This window comes from Vanellus vanellus (genome assembly GCF_965231255.1).
Source record: "Vanellus vanellus genome assembly, chromosome: 2".
NCBI lineage: Eukaryota > Metazoa > Chordata > Aves > Charadriiformes > Charadriidae > Vanellus > Vanellus vanellus.
In genome coordinates this window covers 161,390,677-161,405,786 of record NC_138906.1, presented here as the reverse complement: position 1 = coordinate 161,405,786, position 15,110 = coordinate 161,390,677, and the positions used below count along the sequence as shown (strand labels likewise).

Sequence of the window (15,110 nt, the reverse complement as noted above, 5' to 3'; positions counted from 1 at the left end):
CTGCTTTCCATAGGTTATGCTTCTATATCGCATCAAGCTATATACTTTAAAACACCAACAGTTTTGATTCCCCTAAGGTGAAGTGTTCTGTGTCCAAACTGTCAAGGCAAGATGCATATACTCAGTCTAGCTAGCAGCAGAAGAGTTTGGAAGCGCTTTGGCAATGCTTACACAACAGGCAACTACCAAGGCCATTTGGTGACAGGCCAGCCACAAAGAGCGTGTCTAATCGCCAGCTGCATAGTCAATCAAAAACACACATACCTCTTTTTTGGCCAGCCAAAACGAGCACACACATTAGCTCCAATCCATCCAGAGCCTTGCCCATCCAGCAGGACAAAAAAAGGATTGAGCTATTTGTGCTGGTGAGGAGTTAGGAGACCTGAGAGTAGAAGTCTTACACTGTACCCTGGCCAAGGGATGAAGAGGATCAGTAACATGGCTGGAGCTTGAATCTTACCATGAAAGTGGGAAGCAAAGGAAGGGCAGCCTGCATCAAAACAGCTTCTAAACAGCATTTTAGTTTTCAGGCAAGCTAAGCACCCTGAAATCAGAAGCTTTCCAAAGATATCGAGCTTCAAGGATCGCACTGAACTAAGTATCCTGTTCTAACAGTAGCTGTTCTGGTGCAAGATGAAGGGGTTTTTTTTGTTTGCATTTTATTTCATGGTTTGGACACTTTCCTTAAGACACAGAGCTTACAAAGGGTAGCAGGACACATGTAACAATGAAGGAAACAAAGGTTAAACATTCAGAAGCCAGAGCAGAGAGACATTAATTATGGTGATAGTTATACTTGTTTTCTACATTAACATGTAAATTCAAACTCAGTGAAGAGAACCTTAAGCAGGGAGGTGGACAAAATTATCAAGAGGTCCCTTCCAACTGCAACAATTCTGTGACTCTGAATTGGCCAGAAACTCTGTGGGTCCATTTTTATTTTGGCTCTGGAGTACATATATAGGCAATAAAGTGACACAGGTAATTCCTGCTTTTTAACCTTGAACTCCCACAAAGTGATTGCTCAGCTGCACGGCTCCTGACATGTGAGAACCATTTAGCACCTAAGATGCTAATGTGATTATATTTCTTTTGAAGAGCACAGGAACTCCTCCTTTAAAAACATGCACTGGTGCCTTTATCAGACTTTTTAGAAAATTTTAACAAAAAATGGGAGAATAACAGTGGAAGCCTAAAGCACAATGAATTCTGAAATGAATTCTCAGGGCTGTTGTAAGACATCTACTCTGTCAACCATAATAGCAGGACACTAAATGTCACAGATATCACAGAAACTACTTGCAAATCTTTAACAGCAGGACACCTCCCCAGAGCATTCAGTATACACAAAGCCAAGGGCCCAAATATGAACACATCCCAAATTAATAAACTAAAAGCAAAATCCTCCTAAGAGAAGTTCTCTCTACTTGTCCCTCGCGTCCTGACACTGTTGCTTTACTGGCTGTGGTTTTGTAACCCTGCACCAGTTACTCTGCACCATCCAGCCCGATTTCCCACTTCCCACAGTATCTCACCCCAGTGTAAGTTTCTCATGTACGTATACAGCTTTAAAAAAACATGTATTTCCTTGTTTTCTTACTCTTACTAAAATTAACCTTTCAAGCAAGCTGAGAAATTTGACAGGAGAGAAGTAATGGGACATGGTAGTTAGAAGACAAAACATTACTTTATCATTTTTGAGGAAAGCTGTCATTATGCTAATTAGATTCACTAAATCAAAACACAGGAAATTGCACGATCAAGAAATATGTTAGTAGAAATTACCCAATAGCCTTACACATCAATTGGCTAAAACACTTGTATTTTAAAATATTCCTTTGCGTAACCTTAAACCTACAACAGTGGGAAGGCAAAACCCAGAATCAGTTCTAAAAACCAACCCTTGTACCAATAGCAGAATTCACACACACATAGTTCTCCCTTCACCTGCCTACACTCACCACTTTTTTGCTTCTCTACAGTACTAAAGATGTTTTTCCTGTCCTGACATCACAATTCCCAACGCCCACACATTCATACATACACATATATAAAACATCATCAATCTATTGACTGGCTGATTCCACATCAAGCCTGGAATCCTTACCCTCACCTTTCAAGTCTAAACAGTCTGCCCCACCTACATCTTGGCTCACATTGTCTCCTGTCACATCTTTTTTCCTCTGTCCCAATCGCAAATCCATGCTTTTTCCTCAGCTTCCTCTTCCTGTGTGCCAAGTCCCCTCCCTCTCCTTCAAAACCCTCCTCAAAACTCACTTCTTTTGGTTCGATTTCCGTCACTAATCTCAGCTCCGGCGCTATCTGCTCCCTCTCGCGCGCCTAATTATATCGAAGATAAAACAAAAAACATGAAACAGAAAAAGTAAGTTATCCAAATACTTCATATGTGCTCTCACAAGGGCAGTCTAAATATCCTCATCTTTTTTTATTTCCTCTGTACTACGTTAGCCACATTTGTGATTTCAATTAATTTGCGCTTATGTGCAGAGCAACCTAACCTATAGTCTCATTGCATTGAACCACACAAGTATTTTCCACCCTTTAAAAATTTTGCCTTTCCACCCTCACAGCTGAGTCTTATTGAAACACAATTCTGCTGCAACTCAAAAATAGTTTGAGCATTACAGTGTTTACAATCTCGTCCTTTAAGACACACTAAGCTCAAATCAAAGAATTAACTAAACTAGTCTATATCTCTCTTTCTCCATGTAATTCAAATTCTGCAGGCTTAGCACACACCTTCCAAACAGATCTTACATTTGTTAAATTTGCTAATGCCCTAGAACTTGAAGTATCTTAAACTTACACTTGAAATGTGTTTTTTTCTTTGGAAACAGACATAGGTTTAAATTAAGCATGAAGTTTTGGATCTGACAACACTATTTTTCAAGTCAAGTTATATTCTTGGTTTTTTTATAATATTTATGTAATTTTTAGTAAATGTCTTCTTATAAGAATAAATAAAATAAAATAAATATTGCAAAAAAACTCAGAACATTCATTTGAGTTCTAGGCTTGTAGAAAGCTCAGTTTCAGATAACTGATTTTCAAACCAAATCTTAGATCAAATTTTTATTCCTAAAAACCACAAAAATATTTTGAAAAACAGACATTTTAATATAGCATAATGATGTAGGAGATGTTGCAGAAAAAGTATCTTTGCCTTTGAAAGCTTCAGAACTTCATGCCTAACTCTTATTTTGCAAAATGAAATTCTAAGACTAATATCAATTAGCATTATAGAAAGCATAACTAGTATTGGTCTTGCTGCAAGACAACTTAAAAATGCTAAATTAAACTCAAAGCATAAATTTAGTCCCCTTATTTTTTCTCAAGACTTCATTGAAGCCACCTGTGTTCAGCCCCTGAGATGCATGAGACTGACTCCATAACTCTCAACTACTGAGAAAAATTAGAAATACTAGATGAGCTGGACTGCCACCAAGCATGTCTGAACGTTAAAATGGTTGCTCAGAAATGGATTTACTATTTTTTTTTTTTAAGCTGAAGATGCCTGTGGCCTAAGAGTAGTAACTCAAGATTAGACACAACATAGCTCCCTAGAAAAAACAGAGGACCAAGTAAGGGATTTTACAGTGTCACAGAAGGGCTGTTTCAGTTCAGTCACAACCACATTACCCAAGATTTCCTTTTTATGAAGTAAAATGAAATATTCCAGCTTCCTAACTTACTGTCATACTGAAAATATTGTTTGAAATATTACATTCTAGTTCAGCAGAGTTACTGTGAGACTGCAGCAAGAAGCCAGTGTTAGCATGACTATAGATTTCAGTTTAATCTCCTTAAGGAAACATAGTTTAAATAGTGCAGCATTGCCTGCACAAAGTTCCAGTGTTTTTTGCATAGATGATCAATCCCAGTATACAGCTACCCATAACCTGGAGGCCAGGATACAGAAATGTTTTCAAGCCTTTTCGCTTATCCATCTGCCCTTGTCACGATCTGGATGGTTACAACAGCAATTATGAAATACTTGGATTTCATTTGCTAAGTGAGAAAGAGTATTCTAAAGAAAACTGGGAGCAAATAAGAATTTTTTTTTCACATTTCTTGTCACCCAGTCTTGAATAGTTTCAGTGGAGTAATTCCTCATTAACTGTGAGAATAGAGTTACCATGCAAGATAAATGCAATGGTATTCCCACTGAAAGCATGTAACAGTTTTCAATGTTGTTTTTCTTTTGCAAGTAAATATATGCCTAGTGACTAAATCATCTCTACTTCACAGCCTCCCTCAATTTCTACTCAGCATCTCTTCTTTAACAGCAACTGGACATTATCAGAGATAAAAAAATTCTTATCTGTCTAAATCCACAGAAGTTCTGATACAGGGGAGAAAACCCCCACAGAACAATCACATTAATAAGAGCATGTGGGCAAAAAGCTACAACAGTAGCAAACAAAAGAGATGGGCAAGGAATAAATAAATCAATGCCAGCACAGACTACTGACAAGCTCAACTATTTTCTGAAAGGACACCAGAAGGAAAAGTCTCTGGATGTCCCTGGTTTTATAAACTCTGCAAGACAAAACTCTGGGAACAGATTAGTCAGCAATGGAATGTATGGCAGCTAGACATTTCAGGTAGCAGCAAGACTACTTGAGCAACACACTCTGGGGCATCACCCATAAAACTGGTGAAGCAAGGCCATGCAGGACCTAAGGTAAAGACTGTAATCTAAAGCTAGTTGTGCTAGATGGCATTTAATAAAGATATTAAAAAAAAAATCAATATAAAACCTAACAAAGAGATACCTAAAGTATTCTTACCTGTCCTTTTGCATCCTCTGGCATAGATTTGATATGCATCCTCTTAAGACATCGAATAACACCATCATAGAACTGTACTGTGAAAGTTCCTAGAAGAGAATTGATGTAATCACTATGAGTAGTTAAGAAACAAACACACCTTGTTACTATGAAAGCTTTAGGAAAACGTTTTGTAGGCTATATGAACAAAGTAACCAGGTGTTACTCACAGTCAGGATCAAAAATTTGAAGAAAAATAAATGACAGCCTCAATGAAACTCTGCTTTTATATAGTTGCTCTTTGTCCTCTTGGAAAATTTCAAGCATGTTTAAGCTACCATGTCATTTTTGCTCATAATTCATTGGAAGAATTATGTAATATTTAAGTTGCCACAACATGGAAACGAATTCACAAACAAATCCTCATTTGCTTTAAATTACAGTAAAAACTAACTTCTACTTATGTTCATTAAAAATAACACCCCACTGTGAAGTACTGCATCTAAATTGTTTCTCTGTTTCCCTATTTCCATTGTTTTTCTTCAATAAACAGAACTCTAAAGAGACTTACCATTCCTGAAACAAATACACAAATTTAAATGTATCAGTAGCCCAAATCAACAATAGTACAAAATATGCATAACACCATGCACAAGATATTCTTCTCATCGCTGAGGAACCATTAAGCATTTTGTCTTTCAGGAGAAATTCCAATTGCTTAATTTCACCCAGATAAAAGAAACTTCTTACTAAGTTTGACAGAATAGAAACATTTTCACTTAATATTGAGGCAGGGAGGAAAACTTTATACACATCTTTTTTTTTTTTTTAAGCAGACTACAGCTACAGCATAGCATATGGAAACAGTCCTCACCAACAGACCATACACAAATACATACCCTCTTTATTAATTGCTTCAATCTTCGCAGGGTAATATCGACAGTCTGTCCAACGAGCTAGGACTTCTTCTCCAGGTTTAAAATCCTATTTTAGACAAATTTATTCATTAATATTTTAATCATTTAGATTTTTTCCTAAAAAGAATTAAACATTATGTGCTAGAGAGATTTAACATAGGAAAACAAGTAGAACAGTTTACAAAAAAAGAGTCAAAGACAAAATAAATGTGCCACTTACAACAAATTCTTCGTCATCTTTTAGCCCTTCTTTTCTTAATGCTGGTCTTTCCAAGGGTCGCAACCTATTGCTGTCCCAGTAAATCCACTCATCGTAGCGATGACTCCAACGTTCAAAATGGACTAACATCTTCCCCTCTTCATAATCTATCTTCTCAATACGAGATGGATACCTTGAATTATAAACAAAGTGGTAAATGCCAAAGCTTTTTCCAGGGTTATATTTTTGCATACAATGAAAGATGCTTACATGACCATACAGAAAGTTATACTGACACCTTGTATTGCAAAATCCCAAGTCTGAAAAAGAAGTTATTTAAATGACAGTAGGATACCACTTAGTTTTAAGAGTTATCTATACACAGCAGTGACATAGATGATTATACACAAATTTACACCTCAAACTCCCAGACCAAGACTGGAAATTGGCATTAGAAGTTTGTGCTTATCGGTTTTAAAGCCAGCGTTTGTTTAAAGCAAAATCTTGTAATTCTTGGGGATGGGAAAGTTATAAAATAGTTTTAGGAGCACATTAATTGCTTTTATCATATGAAATGTTTTAAACTATACCATTGATTCCAGACAAATCCAAGCAACTAATCAAACCCAGAGTCAAGAGAACATTCTTACTTAATCTAAGTGGCTTATTAATTTATAGATCAAATTCCATTATTCCACTGCCATTAAATTTGATTCCTAGTAACTATTTTTTTTTACAGTCATCTCCCTGTTACTCCACGTGCACTAAAATAAATATGTCAGTCTTAATTAATATGTGTATTTTACTCTCAACAAACATTATATGTGCTCAGTAGAGCTAATCAGGACCCGGCTGCAAACAGATCAAGTCTTAGGACCTTATTTTGGGTGTGGCATAGACATATAAGGAACCATAAAGTTTGAGATTACATTTGTAGGGAAAAATAGCAGATTCCTTTGACTTCAGCAATTATTATTCAGTCAGTCTTACTATTTCTGTTTCACTGAAGTGCCCAGGGAGGTTGTGGAGTCTCCTTCTCTGGAGACATTCAAAACTCGCCTGGACGCCTTCCTGTGCAACCTCATCTAGGTGTTCCTGCTCCGACAGGGGGATTGGACTAGATGATCTTTTGAGGTCCCTTCCAATCCCTAGCATACTGTGATACTGTGAAGTGTTCTCTTTCAAAAAACTGTAGTAAGGGAGCAAGGCACAAACTGGTTTTGTCACACTATTTCTTCAACCGAAACTATCAGATCCCATTATTTCCACTGTATGAAGTGCAGAGAAAATTGGAATGATGCAAAATTCAGCTCCTTTTGCCCTTCACAAAAGTATTGAAAGAGATTCAAAAGTGCAAAGAATCCCCTAAAAAAAGTTAATTACACTATCAAATTTTCGCCAGACTTTATAGTAGGTATGGTCTAAAGTTAACAAAACATGTACTGAAAGAAAGACGACAGCAAAAGGGCAGCTGTCTTTCACTTTCATTAAGAGGCAAGATGTTTTCTTAACAAAATGCTACTGTAGAGCAATAGTAGGCAAGCAGAGTTTAAGCAACAATTTCTAGTCCTACTGCAGATTCCATCAACTAGAAACACAACTGACATACAGGAATCTCGTTAACATTTTCCATTTTTAATATTTTCCACTCCAAAATATTGACAGTCCTGATAAAGGAATCTTTAGCACCATGTTCCAATTAAAATATCAAAGTTTTCAGGAAGTACAGGCTTTCCTTGTTTCCTGGTGACTAAAACAGGGCATTAAAACAAAAGGTGTCAAACTCTTTGCTCCTTCATTCCTCCAGTCCTACTTCTTCAGCTGCAGTGATGCATATGGCTTCCCAATATCTAAATATCTCGGTTCCTGAATGAGAAAAATTATCCGATTTTCTAGGTTACTATTGCAACTACTTCAGCCACATTTCACCCTCAGATCAGAATGCAGACAGTCCAACCTCTTGTTCCATTTGTCTCATATATACATTTCAGAAATGCAAAATGTTTTCATAGCCATTCTTTAAGTTGCCAACTTCTTCTCACCGAACTTTAAAAAAAAAAAAAAAAACACAAACAAACAGTGTTTTAGTCTCAAATTGCAGATTCGAATTTGCTACCCTACTAACAAAATCTTTTTCAAGATAGAAGAACTCCATAGGACTTCTTTCAGAGGAGCAACAAGATCAACCTCCTTTCCCCTCTCAGGTAGGCTAATAACAACAATCTAACAAGATCAGTGAAACTGAAGACATATTGTATCAAAACAGAAAGTAAAACTCATGGGTCAAACCTGAATCTCATCATCAGCATTTGTCCTGGTTTGACCAAACCAGGACAGCATTCTGGTTTAGCTTTGAACAAGGCTTCAAGAAAATAAGTCAGCCAAGAGATGGTTTTCCTAAGCCCTGCCTCTGACGGTGTCTTTTTCTTGAGTCTACATGCTGCTACATTTAGGAATTTTATTACAAAATTTCTTCCTAGTTTTTTCATCTTCCCAATTTCAGTCTTATTGTAACTAGACACCAAGTGTCAGAATAAGCAGGAAGAGTAGCAAAGCAGAGGAAAAAGTAAAGTAACTTACTACAGCAAACATATGAGTAACAATGTTACCTGAAACAGTTCCAACTAGAAATAAATGATGACACAGAAAGCATGTAGCAGAGGGAAGGAAGGAAAAACAGAAAAGCAAGAGGATGGGAAATTCACTTTGTAGCAATCAAAAATGAGGGCTTGTGCCCAAACACTGAGGCTGCAGTAGTGAAATGAAAGACAAGAACGATGGTGCTCTTTCTCACTACAGTTGGAAATGTCAGGTTCATCACAAGCCAGCCAGGCAGTGATGCAAAAGTATGGTTATTTTACAAAATTTAGGGATCATCAGCCAAAAGACAGAATTCTCCTTTTTCCAGAAGTCTACAACCCAATACTCTTTTCCCATTATGGAGCTACGCTATCGCAGTCGCCTTGCTACATTTTTATTGCTGTTATGGCTGGTAGCTTTCACTGGTCAACATCAGCAAAGTCACTTTTTCAAGCACTGTGTGTAGAAAGTACCGTCCTGGAAAGAGAAAACTGAGTAAGAGGGGGAAGTAAAATACAGAGTATAGTTTAGAGACCAATATTTAAAAATGAAGACAGTTTTAGGGAAAGTTCAGCAAGCCAAGAATCAAGACATTAATATAAATGGGAAAAAAAATAAAAAACCAACCAAACAATAAACAAGAGAGCAAAGTTAGCATCAGTGAATAAAAGTAGATATGCAAAATATTGAGTTTCACTAGGGATCGCTCAAGAAAGGAAATGCGGCACAAGGTATTGGTTAATTTCTCTTTGATAAACAGAATTTCTGCTATCAAAGTCTTTTTAAAATGTCATTGTCAGCTCTGAATGAAGGTCCATGATACTGGTTTTGCAGTTAAATCTTATGATAATTATATCATCACATAATGGCTTTATTCCAATAACCTATGATTTGTCAGTGTATCTTAAGACAGTGATTGCAAAACAAGTAGAGCCAAAAGCTGCATTCAACTCCAGTCCTCAGAGAAGGAAGCTTTAGCAAATCTCTGAAGCACCCAAGCTATATATGATTGGTTATTAGGTAGCCCAAAAATAACTTTGTATGGATTTAGCAACAAGCTATTACCCTCAATATCCACTAAATTTAGCCACACAATGTGCCACAAATATGTATAAACAGTCATATTTCACAATACTGATCCCACAGTGGACAAGAGCAGAGCACACATATTGCAGAATTTACTATTGCAAATTTTATACTGCACAGCAACATTTTTCTGGTGTTACAGTTTTTGTACTTTTACTGAAAATAATCAGTTTCGTAAATTGCAAAATTATACAAATATTTCAAAGGCAAGTATGCGCTTCCTGCTAACAAAAGATAAAATGGCAACCTAAATTTTTTAACCTATGTTTTTAAATAATTCTAGTAACAATACATACAGGAAAGCTTTTACGATGGCTAAGAGCAATGTTTATATTTATTCTGTAGAAAGAAGATTAATATGAAGACGTTTACATCTCACATGCGAAATTTTATGCAGAAGTTCCTTCCATCACAAAGCTACAAGTACGACAAAGGTGAATACAAACAATGAAAAAGTGTAATGAAGCGTAAGGCCTAACAACCTTCCAGTCAGGTTAATTCTCCCCATTTGCCCCCAGCAAGTACTCCACACTAAGGGATCAGAATGAATTTGGTATACAACAGATTTGCCAACATTTGTTCAGCACAAGTCAGAAAACACAGTCTTAAAAACAAAAGAAAAAGTCTTTACTTTTCACAGAAGAAAAAAAAAAATAAATAAAAAAAAACAACCACACTCCAGTTCAGTACTGCAAGTGTAATGCAAGTGTTCTTTTTGAGGGAAGAAACAATAACCTGCAAGTTTTGGGTGTGTTTTTTTAATAGCATGCTGGAAATAGCATCTAATAATCCCAAATAAAGTCTCGTCCGAGTTTTAGGGGATTTTGTTCTTGTTTTTGAAAGAGAGAACAGGAAGACTATTGCTAGCTGATGGTATCTGCCCAGTTTACATATTGCATGCTCTCCATTCTCAGGTTCCACTGACTCCAACCTGTAAGAATTATGCAACGTATTTGTAAAGCTTCAAAATTTAATACGGCTTAAAAAATTTACACTACGAGGCACTGATCAGACAACAATAGTGCTCCAACCTTCATATAGGAAAACTTAATGCAAAACTTCCAGTTTTGGTTTCTTGACAGTGTAAAAAACAAATTAAAAAATGCCTATTTCCTCCAATGCATTCAACACACATTAATGGCCACACGGATATTATTTTTCATTTTTACATTATCTTCCTTTTGACCCTTCAAAAGCAACCAAAAAGTGGTGAATTGCCCTGTGAGATGAGAAAACAGTTATTTCAAACTGTGTAAAAGGATGCAAAAACATTAGTAAATTTACCCATGTTTGCACACCCACAAAGCCTAGAAACAGACACATACTTTCTGCCTTCACAATAAAAAGTCTTCCCTTCTACCTCATAGAGGATCCTGACTTCTCCCCAAATAGCCTTCTGGTATCTGCAAACACCTACTTCTAACTCCCTACTTTTCATTATATATAGTATTATATCAATATAAACCAGAGTACTGACAGCCAGGTATTTGAAAGGACTGTGAAGTAACCCAGTCAACTGAAATCCAAAGCAAGGACTGAAAAAATAAGATTTCCCAAAGTCTTACAGGGAAAAAGCTTCCTCCACACTGAAAAAATAAAAATAAAAGTCCATCCAGATAATCAAATATACCAAGTCAAAGTGCTGTTGTCCTGTTAACTAACCTATTTTAGCCAGCTGTTTCCATTCCAGAACTGCAACAAGGCCATGCATCTGTACTTCCTTCATTACCTAACTTATAGTTTAGATCAAGCAGATTAATAAAGACCACGGTCTCAGGAAAAATAACAGGGTTGTTTTGTTCAAAGCATTATCTGCCCATTATGGGACAACCAGTAGAGAGCTAGAGCCACAAAAGACACAAGAAAACAGAAACAAAAGGAAGATATGTATCTTTAAATCCATCAGTTTTGCAAAGACTGTGTCGTACTTGCGGGAGCTAATAGCTTAAGTCTTAAATGTGGGCCCATACTTGCAGATATGTGCTGTTTTACCACTGTTTCATTTGTTTTCTCAGTGAGAGGCATAGGGGGGGGGGTGTGAACACATATCAGTTTTTGTATGAGACCACAGGATAATTCAAGTTGGAAGGGACCTCAGAAAGCCTCCATTCCAACCTCGTACTCAAAGCAGGGTCAGCTATGGGATCACAGCAGGTTTTCCAGGGTTTTATCCAGCCCAGTCTTGAAAACTTCCAATGTTGGATAATCCAGAAACTCTTTAGACAACCTGATCCAGTACTTGACTGTCCCATGGGGAACAAGATTCTCCTTGTACCTAGCCTGAATCTCATTTCAACTTGTACCTATTGTCTCTTGTCCTCCAACCACACGCTACTGTGGAGAGGTCATCTAAGTCTTCTTGATGACATCCCTGTACATATTTGAAGGCTGATAGTGGGTCTCCTGAAGCCTTCTCCAAGCTAAATAAGCCTAGTTTCCTTGATCTCTCTTCACAGGTCGTACGCTTCACAGGCCCCTGATCATTTCATATGTATTTAATAATTTTCTGTTATCAGTGAATCCCATCTCATTTACTATCTGCTGACAGGTGATCACACTGATTTTGATTAGAGCTGCATTTCATGGTTCGCTTTAGTGAATTTAGATATAACAAGCAGTACAAACCCACTATAGAAGATGACCTCCCCTGCAACAATATACTGGTTTTCACTTGATAAAGAAGCAATTGCAGTTACCTCCACAATAAAGCAAAAATAAACATGCTCTTAAAGAGACTGTCTTTGCTGATCAGTTTGATCAGGTTTTCTTCTACTCAGTAACCATACATGTCAAGTGATACCAGTGACTCAAACACTGTCTGCAAAAAACTTCTTCGTTTAAAAGTATGGGGGTTTTAAGCAATAAATAGTCAAGGAACACAATGCCCTCTCCAAAGTTTCCAGAATTCAAACAGAACACCAGATTCCGTAAGAGGAATTTCAGCAACTGCTACACGGATGAGAATTCTGAAGCAGATGTGCTTCAGAAAGCAAAAACATACAGCAGAACTTCACTTTATTTTTTTTCCCATCCTCTATATGACTTTCTTGATTAACATATTAACCGGTCATGAACACTGAATCTTTAAATGACAGCAGGCTTTCAGAAAAATGGAGAAAAAGAATCAAAACCCTTTCAAAAGCTATTTTTCAGCAAGTGTTCTCAATTTGTTGCTTGTAGAAAGATTGAGTTAAGCAAGACTACTGCTCTTCAATTTTGGTTTTGTTAAAAAATAGAGATTTCATGTAAGTTCAGCAACTTTATTTTCTTTGAAGTATGTTCTATTTCTGCATGTAGATGAGGGGAATGAATACAGCTTAAGTATAGAAAGAATTTAAAAAATATCCACTACACCCTTAGGTAACAGAAAGCTAAGGGGGGAAAAAAAAAGTCACACAGACTATTATTTCAGCCCATGTCACCCTAACAGTAACATAACAGAAGGATTTCTCTAATAAACTCTTTGGTTACGTGCATGAATATTATTGCCCGTGAAAGAGTCCCGTTTTCAGTGTTGCTGTAACTGCAAAATTTTAATATTAACTCTCTGCTCCTGTATATGGCATCATGGAAGTTTACATGCATATCAACATGATTTGTTCTACCTGGTGGTCCAGTTGATAAATCAGTTCCTAGAAAGTTCAGAATAAATTCTATTCTGCCTGAAAATACCAAGCAATTCAGCTGCAGAGCTTGCAACAGGGCCCACACCTGACAAGTCCAAACCTAGACAAGAACTCCAGAGCAGACATGCAACCCTCCCCTGTGAAAAGGCTGGGCAGATCCCATAGAAGCTATACACTGGATATTCAATGATTTTTTTTTTTTATATACAATTAAGCTGAAGCTACTTTTACATATTAACTTTTCTTATCTAGTTACATTAACCAATTATCTGTAGTCACAGGAGATGTTATAAAGAGTTCTATTTAAATTATTTTTCTAGCACCACTCAGACATTTTCATGATCTTGGCATTCTGTTATAGAATCAGTATGTTGAATACCCACTCTACAGCAACAGATAAGAACAAGGACTGTTCTGTAAACCATATTTTCCTTTAGAGACCATTCACTATAACACTTTTGCTGTAATTAAAATCAAAGCTCTAAAGATAAAGAAGTTTAACCCAATTTTTTATACAGAGCATATAACTACTGGAGTAAACATGTAAATAATACACAGACTTCTATATTACACAACCTGGAGTTAGCAGGATCAGATATTTACATGAACACGCTTAGTTCTCCAGGAATGCAACAGAAAAGCTGGTACAGGCTTCTACATTTCCTAGCCCTAACTAATCAGAGAGAAGCTAAGAAAAACTTCTGGGTAGAACCATCAACTTCCTGTGTCACCTACTTTAACAAAACCAGGGATTTTTTCAAACTGAAGTAGTATGGACAACATACATCATGAAATTAGCCCACGTGCATTAATAAAATTTTGACTAACAATTTATTTCAAAAGAACAACTCCTTTCACAATACACATGCCATGTAGAGTGGCCCGTGTGCCCACAAGTTTCCATTTTATAGTCTTGACTCCTACTCATGATATGACTGGGTGGTGTACTTCATTCCTCCAACTGTTTGATACAAATACAATTGTACTTACCTATTCCATGAACTTCGACTAAGGATGTTTTCTTTTTTTAGAATGAGTTTTGTGAACCTATGAAGTGTGATAACTGAATACAAAACAAATTCACTTGAAGGTCTAAACTAAAACAAAAAAAGTCTTCAGTCACAGAAGTTTGCCACATTAACACACCAATCATCTCACACATGACACTGCATTCCACACTAGTCTGGAAATGCTCTTCACATACTACTGCTGCACAAGCAACTAAAAGCAAACAAACAAGACACCATTCTCTTAAGAGAGAATTATTTTCCTAAAAGATAATAGTTTTAACAGACTTATTATGTGGAAATTCATAAAATTCACATGTGAAACAGTCAATGAATAGGTTCAGTGAGTTTTATAATTAGACATCAAAACATACAATATACACAAAAAAATTTTGCTCTTAGTAAATACTGCACAATGTCTTCCATACCATTTTTGTAAATAGTCCAGTGCCTCCAAACGAGCACCAATCTCAAATGTGATTCCAGGACGATTTGGAGGCTTTTTACTCATCTTGATATTTTCTTTTTTCACTGCCTTTGGAGGGGAAAAAAAAAAAGTTATATAAAGTCATATAAAACACATGATGTTGTCTAAAACATATCACTTGACAGCAAATACATTCCAGAGGGTGGAAAGAGAGACAAAATTTCTATCCTGCTTTCCATTAACTGCTTAGTTTTCACAAGTATAGTCAAGGCCCAAAGAAGGCATTAAACAAATGCACATATTTTTATTCAGATTTCTTTCCCTTTAAAAAACAAGTCATCAACTTAAGTCAAAAAATAATAAAAAAAAAAATCTGGTCCTTATCTCTGGACCTGTACTACAATGTTATTTCTTGACATCCCTTTGAAGCATAATTTTAACTGTTACCTAGAGTCTGTGTGTTCTCTCCTCTGCAGTG

The 15,110-nt window shown here is 36.5% G+C and overlaps 1 protein-coding gene across 8 annotated transcripts in view; it reads right to left on the bottom strand.

Moving 5' to 3' along the window:
* The window catches only part of PHF20L1 (PHD finger protein 20 like 1), a 58,905-nt gene that overhangs the window by 42,828 nt on the left and 967 nt on the right, over positions 1-15,110 (bottom strand). For 7 of the 8 annotated variants that reach the window (XM_082479967.1, XM_082479968.1, XM_082479969.1 and 4 more), the window contains exons 2-5: positions 14,634-14,740; positions 5,928-6,099; positions 5,690-5,774; positions 4,812-4,900 (exon numbers count right to left, since the gene is read on the bottom strand). In XM_082479967.1, the coding sequence (XP_082336093.1) occupies positions 4,812-4,900; positions 5,690-5,774; positions 5,928-6,099; positions 14,634-14,716 (429 nt within the window). In that variant the 5' untranslated portion in view covers positions 14,717-14,740. Of the gene's footprint in view, positions 1-2,277; positions 2,341-4,811; positions 4,901-5,689; positions 5,775-5,927; positions 6,100-14,633; positions 14,741-15,110 lie in introns of all 8 variants that reach the window. The other variant, XM_082479974.1, reaches the window with a different exon arrangement.